General features: G+C 36.5%; 1 protein-coding gene across 1 annotated transcript; it reads left to right on the top strand.

The window, feature by feature from the left end:
- Positions 844-8,275, top strand: LOC104710724 (ABC transporter B family member 19). Its single transcript, XM_010427365.2, has 10 exons — positions 844-1,358; positions 1,457-1,511; positions 2,072-2,247; positions 3,005-3,205; positions 3,467-3,726; positions 3,816-4,132; positions 4,226-4,449; positions 4,553-5,372; positions 5,462-5,703; positions 6,914-8,275. Exons 1-10 carry the CDS (start codon positions 1,098-1,100, stop codon positions 8,120-8,122), a joined length of 3,765 nt encoding a protein of 1,254 aa, XP_010425667.1. The 5' UTR covers positions 844-1,097; the 3' UTR covers positions 8,123-8,275.

The following is an 8,596-nucleotide window of genomic DNA, read 5'->3' as shown; positions in this document are numbered from 1 at the left end:
TACAACGCAACACTCTCTGTGCACCAGCTTGTTGAAAACGCTGATGAGTGTATGGTTCTTGACAATGAAGCCTTGTATGACATTTGCTTCCGTACACTCAAGCTTAGCACTGCAAGTTGTAAGTATCACACGGCCTTCTTAACTTTTATATATTAATCAATATTGTTGATCTGTCTCCGTGGTGCTACTGTGTTTGTTGTTTGATGCATAGTTTTATACATAAGTATGTATGATGTGTAATGCTATATATTGGACTTGTGCCTGCTGTTGTGATACTCAATGTTTCAAATCATATCCTTGTTCAATCGATATCATCACTATTGTTACTCTGTCGTTGTGGTTTTAAGGCTTGTTTTGGATCATGCAAATAAAAGAAATTTATGAAATCTTTATTCTAAGAACACCAAAATTAGTTCCCCCATTTTTTTTACCTATGATCTTAACAACTGATTTTACATTATTTTCACTATCTATTTTAATCTAAGAACACAAAAAAAAGTTGTCCCATTAAGAATGCCCTAAGATCTCCAAAAATGCAAAATACTTAAATTACACCAGATTCTGATTTGTATTCTCTTTTTAAAGGGAATTAAATGAACACAACTTTAAATCAAAATCCAAACAGACAAACGAATACACCACACACAAGACACAACCGAACAAATCAAAGTAAACTTATTGAAACCTTGCAATAATCTTATTTTATTTCACATTATTATTACACATCAAAACTACCGTCTCACTCAGCTAGCTCATACGAATCTCTCTCATTTCTCGATGTTCTTCTTATAATAAGTCTTTGACCACTAGTCTTCTCTCTCTCTCTCTCTCTCTCTCTCTCTCTTCCTATATATACCAAATCACATCCTTCTCCATCCACACTCTCATTCTCTCTCTCTCTCTCATCACTTCTAAACAAGACACTCGTAAAAGAGTTCTTGAACTCACAAAATCAAAATTGTCAGATTTTCAAGAAACTTTTCTAAACAAGAACATTATTCTATTTCTCTCTTTCTCTTACTCAATGATCTCGTTTTCTCACTGAGCCAACTCGTTTCTTCCTTCTTAATACTTTAAAGAACTCGGATCTTGAAACCATGTCGGAAGCTAATAATAACACGGCGGATGCAAAGACTGTTCCTGCGGAAGCAGAGAAGAAGAAAGAACAGAGTTTACCATTCTTTAAACTCTTCTCTTTCGCTGATAGATTCGATTACCTCTTGATGTTCGTTGGCTCTCTTGGTGCCATTGTTCATGGCTCTTCCATGCCTGTCTTCTTCTTACTCTTTGGTCAAATGGTTAATGGATTTGGTAAAAACCAAATGGATTTACATCAAATGGTTCATGAAGTCTCGAGAGTAAGTAACAAATCTTTTTTACCTTTTTTTTTTTTTTCTTGTTTTTATCAATTTAGATCCAAGATCTGATCTGTCTTGTTGGGAAAATCTTTTTGCAGTATTCTCTGTATTTTATCTACTTGGGTTTGGTCGTTTGCTTCTCTTCATACGCAGGTTTGTTCCATAAAACTTCAATCCTTTTTTTTGTTTTTTTTGAAGCTTCATATTCACTTACCAAACCCAGAAAACATAAATTTAATCACATTATAGACAAGATCAAGAAATTAATTTATTTAGATTCTTGTAAAACAGTATGAAACTAGGCATTTTTTAAATAAAGTTGTATTTTTTTTTTTACTTATGAAATTTCAAATAAACACAGAAACAGAGTCAGATTACAGCAAGATCAATAAATGAAAAAGGTTGAATTTGTGAGTTTTTTTCTCATATTTTTTACCAAATTTACTGTGTGAAAGTAAACATATTTTTACTCAACATTTTTTTGGTGTGCCTCGATGAAAACCCAATAGAAATCACAATCTAGAGAGAATCAAATTATATATAAAAAAAATGTTTGGAGTTTTAAAAATTTTAAAATGTTAAAGGATAAGCCAAGTCCACGTGATTCATGGACTACTACTTTGTCTGTATCGATCAAGAATATGAACATCTCTCTCATATTTATTACAACTTCATAAAAATTCTTTTAAATAACCATTAATTTTTTTTTACAGAAATTGCATGTTGGATGTATTCTGGAGAAAGACAAGTAGCTGCGTTAAGGAAGAAGTATCTTGAAGCAGTTTTGAAACAAGACGTTGGGTTCTTTGATACTGATGCAAGAACTGGTGACATTGTCTTTAGTGTTTCTACTGATACTCTTCTTGTTCAAGATGCCATTAGTGAGAAGGTAAAGATATGTTTTTTTTTTTTTTTTTGCTTGAATTGGGTTTTGATTTTGATGTTCTGTAATTGTACTAGACATGTTTGTACAATTTTTGTGTTTTTTTTTTTACTAATGAGGGAGGGCCATCAAAATCTAGTATTTGGGGGTTTTTTTTTTTACCGGCAAGTCCTTTTGTTTTTCTGATAAGTCTTTATCAAAGCTAGCTTTGGTACGGTTTATGTTAGCAACCGTCGTTTTATCTTGCGCCCTTCAGGTGGTAGGGAAATAAGAAGGACGAATGTGTTTTTTTTTTTTTTTGTTGAGATTTTTACAAAACATAAGTACTTTTTTGTGCAAGAGTTTTGTGAATATATACATTAAAAATTTGATTTCAGAAATAGGCATTTTTAATTGTTTTATAGTTTAAAAAATAATAAAAAACAATTTTTTCATAGTGGAAATTTTCAAAAATTACTATGCAGTTAAGTTTTTTTTTACTATCATATTATTATAAACATGTTTAATATGTAAGTACTTTCAGATATTAATAGTACTTTTTCTAATCTGAAAATGTTTTTTTTACTGTAATTATCTAATTTTGTTTCTAATTTTTTTCTCCCGTCTCTGTGGTGCACGTTAGCAAGTACGAGATAGCGTGCACTGGGGTCACCAAGTTTCATTATTATTGTCATCACTTTTTGTTTTTTTGGTTGATGAAGTGATTAAATAACAGAGTAGTTGAAAAAATCTTTTTTTTTTTTTTTTTAATTGAATATGTCAGGTTGGAAACTTTATACATTACCTCTCAACATTTTTGGCTGGACTAGTCGTTGGGTTTGTATCCGCATGGAAACTAGCTTTGTTGAGTGTTGCTGTGATTCCCGGAATTGCTTTCGCCGGCGGTTTATATGCTTATACTCTCACCGGAATCACTTCAAAGAGCCGTGAGTCTTACGCTAACGCCGGTGTTATCGCCGAGCAGGTAAATTTAAAAAAAAAAATCATTTCTCTAATAATAATGCCCACCAACTGTTCGACGTAATGCTTTTCTACTGTTCTTAGGCTTGCTTCTTTGTACTTGATCTCTCGAATGATTATGTTTTTTTGNTTTTTTTTTTTTTTTTTTTTTTTTTTTACAATCTAAAGACATAAACAGTGTTTTCATTGATTAACCTTTTCTTTGGTCAAATCTTAAGTTTAATCATTTAACTTTATTGAGAATGATGTGTTTTTTTTTTTGCAGGCTATTGCTCAAGTTCGAACTGTTTACTCTTATGTTGGAGAGAGTAAGGCACTTAGTTCGTATTCAGATGCTATTCAGTATACGCTTAAGCTCGGTTATAAAGCTGGGATGGCTAAAGGATTGGGTTTAGGATGTACTTATGGAATAGCTTGTATGTCATGGGCTTTGGTTTTCTGGTATGCCGGAGTTTTTATTCGGAATGGACAAACCGATGGAGGAAAGGCATTTACTGCTATATTCTCTGCCATTGTTGGTGGAATGTAAGAAACAACAACATAGTAATATATAAATGTGTTTTTGTTATGTACTACTTGGATATGACATTTTTTATGTGTGTTGTTGTTTTTAGGAGCTTGGGACAATCTTTCTCAAATCTTGGGGCGTTTAGCAAAGGTAAAGCGGCTGGTTACAAGTTGTTGGAGATAATTAACCAGAGACCGACGATAATTCAAGACCCGTTGGATGGGAAATGCTTGGAGCAAGTTCATGGGAACATTGAGTTTAAAGATGTGACGTTTAGCTACCCTTCACGGCCTGATGTTATGATCTTCAGAAACTTCAATATTTTCTTCCCTTCTGGGAAAACTGTGGCGGTTGTTGGTGGCAGTGGCTCTGGAAAGAGTACTGTTGTTTCCCTCATTGAGAGATTTTACGATCCAAACAACGGTAATTTGATTGAAATGTTTCTCTTTTTTTTTTTTAATCTGAGTCTTTGGCTAGTGACTGGATCATAACTCTGTGTGTTTCTTTGATGAGCAGGGCAAATTTTGTTGGATGGTGTTGAGATCAAGACGCTTCAGTTGAAGTTTTTGCGTGAACAAATCGGGCTTGTGAATCAAGAACCTGCCCTCTTTGCCACCACTATACTTGAGAACATACTCTACGGGAAGCCTGATGCAACAATGGTTGAAGTCGAAGCTGCTGCTTCTGCTGCAAACGCACATAGCTTCATTACATTGCTTCCTAAAGGTTACGACACACAGGTATCAGTCACTATCTATTGATGATATTTGATTATATAGCTAAGATAATTTCATGGCCTTTTGCTTACTTTCTGGTTTTTTTGCTGAATGTCAATACACTTAGGTTGGAGAACGTGGTGTTCAACTATCGGGTGGACAGAAACAGAGGATTGCAATTGCTAGGGCGATGTTGAAAGACCCGAAGATTCTGTTACTAGATGAAGCTACAAGTGCTCTTGATGCTAGCTCTGAGAGCATTGTTCAGGAAGCTTTAGACAGAGTTATGGTAGGGAGGACCACCGTGGTTGTTGCTCATCGTCTCTGCACCATCAGAAATGTTGATTCGATTGCCGTAATACAGCAAGGGCAAGTTGTTGAAACCGGAACACATGAAGAACTCATTGCCAAATCTGGTGCTTACGCATCTCTCATCAGGTTTCAAGAGATGGTTGGTACTCGGGATTTCTCAAACCCGTCAACTCGTCGCACTCGTTCAACCCGTTTGAGCCATTCTCTTTCAACGAAATCACTCAGTTTAAGATCAGGAAGTTTGAGGAATCTGAGCTATTCATACAGCACTGGAGCTGATGGTCGGATAGAGATGATTTCAAACGCAGAGACTGATCGAAAGACTCGTGCTCCTGAAAATTACTTCTACAGGCTTCTCAAGCTCAACTCACCGGAATGGCCTTACTCACTCATGGGAGCAGTTGGCTCAATTCTTTCTGGTTTCATTGGTCCTACATTTGCTATTGTGATGAGTAATATGATCGAAGTCTTCTACTACACAGACTATGATTCAATGGAGAGAAAAACAAAAGAGTATGTTTTCATCTACATCGGTGCTGGACTATACGCTGTGGGTGCTTATTTGATCCAACATTACTTCTTTAGCATCATGGGAGAAAACCTCACAACAAGAGTAAGAAGAATGATGCTGTCAGGTATGTGTCCAACTCTGAGCTATTCTCCTGTAAATTTGCTGTAAATGTCTTTCCATTTCTGATTATTATTTTGGTTTCTTGATTATTAGCTATCCTGAGGAATGAGGTTGGTTGGTTCGATGAAGATGAACACAACTCGAGCCTGATTGCTGCACGGTTAGCTACTGATGCAGCCGATGTTAAATCCGCCATAGCCGAGAGAATCTCAGTGATTCTACAGAACATGACTTCACTACTCACATCCTTCATAGTTGCCTTCATTGTAGAATGGAAAGTCTCACTTCTCATCTTAGGCACATTCCCACTTCTAGTCCTCGCTAACTTTGCCCAGGTAAAAAACTCTAATCTCTTTTACTCAAAAATATCATTTAATTTCACCAGCTACATTCATCCAAAACATTAAAAAATTAAGAGTTATATGATCTATGAGAATCTTGCATCAACCATTATGATCTCAAGAAAAAACGACAAAAGGCCAGATTTCTATTTTAATTTATATTGCTTTTCAAAAGTTCAAAACTTTATAGAACATGGCAACACATCCCATTGCCTCTGCACGTGCTTCATCTCCTTCTTCTTTCTCTGAGTTGCATTTATTTTTACAATAATAATCATAAAAAAATTATTAAGAGGCTCTTTTATTATTTCTTCTACTTTTTGGTAATAGTGTAAGGGTCAAGATCATGGAGCCCTCATATCAATAATATTAAATGTGAAAAATACATAAACAGTAGACTTTTTAATTTAATCTCTGGGCATCTGTGTAGAATATTTATTATATAGTTTCTATTGGTAGTACGGCCCATAGATAACAGTGTTCACGAAAATAGCTAAGATTCCTCTGTCTTTTATGCATCTATCTTCTTGCTTTGCTTCTGCTAAATCTATCCTACTTTAAGCTTTCATATTTACTTCTCTCTCTGAACTCTGAACTTGTGATCCCACTCTCTCATTATTTAATTCCTTTGCCCATAAAACCTCACATAACATCCAAAAAAAACCTGCAACTTTTTTTTTCACCCAAGAACCATTATTTTTATAATTTGAAATGCTTCATTGGTCAAAGTTGTTGTCTCAGTGTATTATTTACTTATCACAGAGTGTGTGTCAGTGTTTTTACACAATCCACTAGTCAATGTTTTGCTTGTGTTTCTTTGTTTGGTACATTAGGTTGTGATGAGTTTTTTTTTTTGTTTTTTACTGGCTGCAAGCTTCAGAACTTTGCTTAGATATCTCCAACATATTTTTCACCCGTGATCTACTTAGTTGAAAAATCTATCAATAGATTTCACAATCAAGGAGATAGATCCATTGTACTTGCAATTATTTTGATGTGGTTGATGTTTTGCATATGTGATCAAAGAAATGTGAAAAGAGCAAGACTTTTTAAGATTCATTTTTACGTTTACAGTTAAAATGGAAAAAGCTTGACTTTTTAAGATTAGGCTTTTGATTTGTTGTCTAAATATGAAAAGTTGATTGTTATTAACCATCCATAATTGTTCGGATGCATAATGTAAATTTATGTGGCTACATTGCAGCAACTGTCTCTAAAGGGTTTTGCCGGAGACACAGCCAAGGCTCATGCAAAGACTTCGATGATTGCTGGTGAAGGAGTAAGCAACATTAGAACTGTAGCAGCCTTCAATGCGCAGAGCAAAATTCTCTCTTTGTTCTGTCACGAGCTTCGTGTCCCTCAGAAAAGAAGTTTATACCGAAGTCAAACATCGGGTATACTATTTGGCCTCTCACAGCTTGCTCTTTACGGATCCGAGGCTTTAATCCTCTGGTATGGTGCTCACCTTGTGAGCAAAGGCGAGTCAACCTTCTCTAAAGTGATCAAAGTGTTTGTGGTTCTGGTTATTACTGCTAACTCTGTTGCTGAGACTGTCAGTCTTGCTCCTGAAATAATCCGGGGAGGTGAAGCGGTGGGTTCAGTTTTCTCGGTCTTGGATAGGCAGACCCGGATTGATCCGGACGATGCTGATGCTGATCCAGTTGAGACAATCCGTGGAGACATTGAGTTTAGGCATGTGGATTTCGCTTACCCTTCAAGACCTGACATCATGGTTTTTAGGGACTTCAACCTTAGAATCCGAGCTGGACATAGCCAGGCTCTTGTGGGCGCAAGTGGGTCAGGGAAGAGTTCTGTGATCGCGATGATCGAGCGGTTTTACGACCCTCTTGCTGGAAAAGTCATGATTGATGGCAAAGACATCCGCCGGCTAAACCTGAAATCTCTAAGGCTCAAAATCGGTCTTGTTCAACAAGAACCAGCTCTTTTTGCAGCAACCATCTTCGACAACATCGCATATGGGAAAGATGGTGCAACTGAATCCGAGATAATTGAGGCAGCTCGAGCTGCAAATGCTCATGGTTTCATCAGTGGTTTGCCTGAAGGTTACAAAACTCCAGTTGGCGAAAGAGGAGTGCAGTTATCAGGTGGACAGAAACAGAGGATCGCGATAGCAAGAGCAGTGCTGAAGAATCCTACAGTGTTGCTTCTAGACGAAGCAACTAGTGCGCTAGACGCAGAGTCAGAATGTGTGCTGCAAGAAGCCTTAGAGAGGCTCATGAGAGGCCGGACCACCGTGGTAGTTGCTCACCGCTTGTCCACCATAAGAGGCGTTGATTGCATTGGTGTGATTCAAGACGGGAGGATTGTGGAGCAAGGCAGCCATTCCGAGCTGGTAAGTCGACCAGAGGGAGCTTATTCAAGGCTGTTACAGCTTCAAACGCATAGGATTTGAAGCTTGACGGATTAAAAACAAAAAGTGGGCTTGTGTAATTTTTTTTTTTATCTAAACTTTAATTTGGAAGGGTTTCAATGAACTATAATGATATTATGAATAGGTGTAGATAATGAAGCTTTTGAGTGTTTATTGAAGGGTTCTTTCAGGTTTCTTCTTCTCTTCTTTCTCTGTCAGAACTCAGAAGCTTATGTGCCCGTTTTGGGACTAAACACTAAACTATCTTCTCGTTAAGTACGATGGCCTTCACTCTCTTCAGCTTCTTTTGGTACAAAGGCCTCAGAAGTATTTTCATGAAAAATCCATTTTTATCTTTTTTGACAACTAGGTTGTTATTCATTTGGAAATGTTCCATGAACGTATCAAAACTCAAAAAATTCTATCGTCACTTACTTTGAGATGAGATCCTCAATGACAGCTTCATTATCTACACCTATTCATACACCTATTAGGACTCTCTCTCTCTACGAGAGT

This window comes from Camelina sativa, chromosome 9 (genome assembly GCF_000633955.1).
Source record: "Camelina sativa cultivar DH55 chromosome 9, Cs, whole genome shotgun sequence".
Classification (NCBI taxonomy): Eukaryota; Viridiplantae; Streptophyta; class Magnoliopsida; order Brassicales; family Brassicaceae; genus Camelina; species Camelina sativa.
Note: the sequence above shows the minus strand (reverse complement) of the source record. Positions and strands in the feature narration are given on the sequence as shown.

What these genes read in the sequence shown, in the direction of transcription:
- LOC104710724 (XM_010427365.2), top strand. Translation starts at nt 1,098, where the DNA reads ATGTCGGAAGCTAATAATAACACGGCGGATGCAAAGACTGTTCCTGCG. An exon ending in AAGATGCCATTAGTGAGAAG is followed by an intron (nt 2,248 to 3,004) that starts GTAAAGATATGT and finishes TGAATATGTCAG; the next exon opens with GTTGGAAACTTTATACATTA. An exon ending in TCCTCGCTAACTTTGCCCAG is followed by an intron (nt 5,704 to 6,913) that starts GTAAAAAACTCT and finishes GCTACATTGCAG; the next exon opens with CAACTGTCTCTAAAGGGTTT.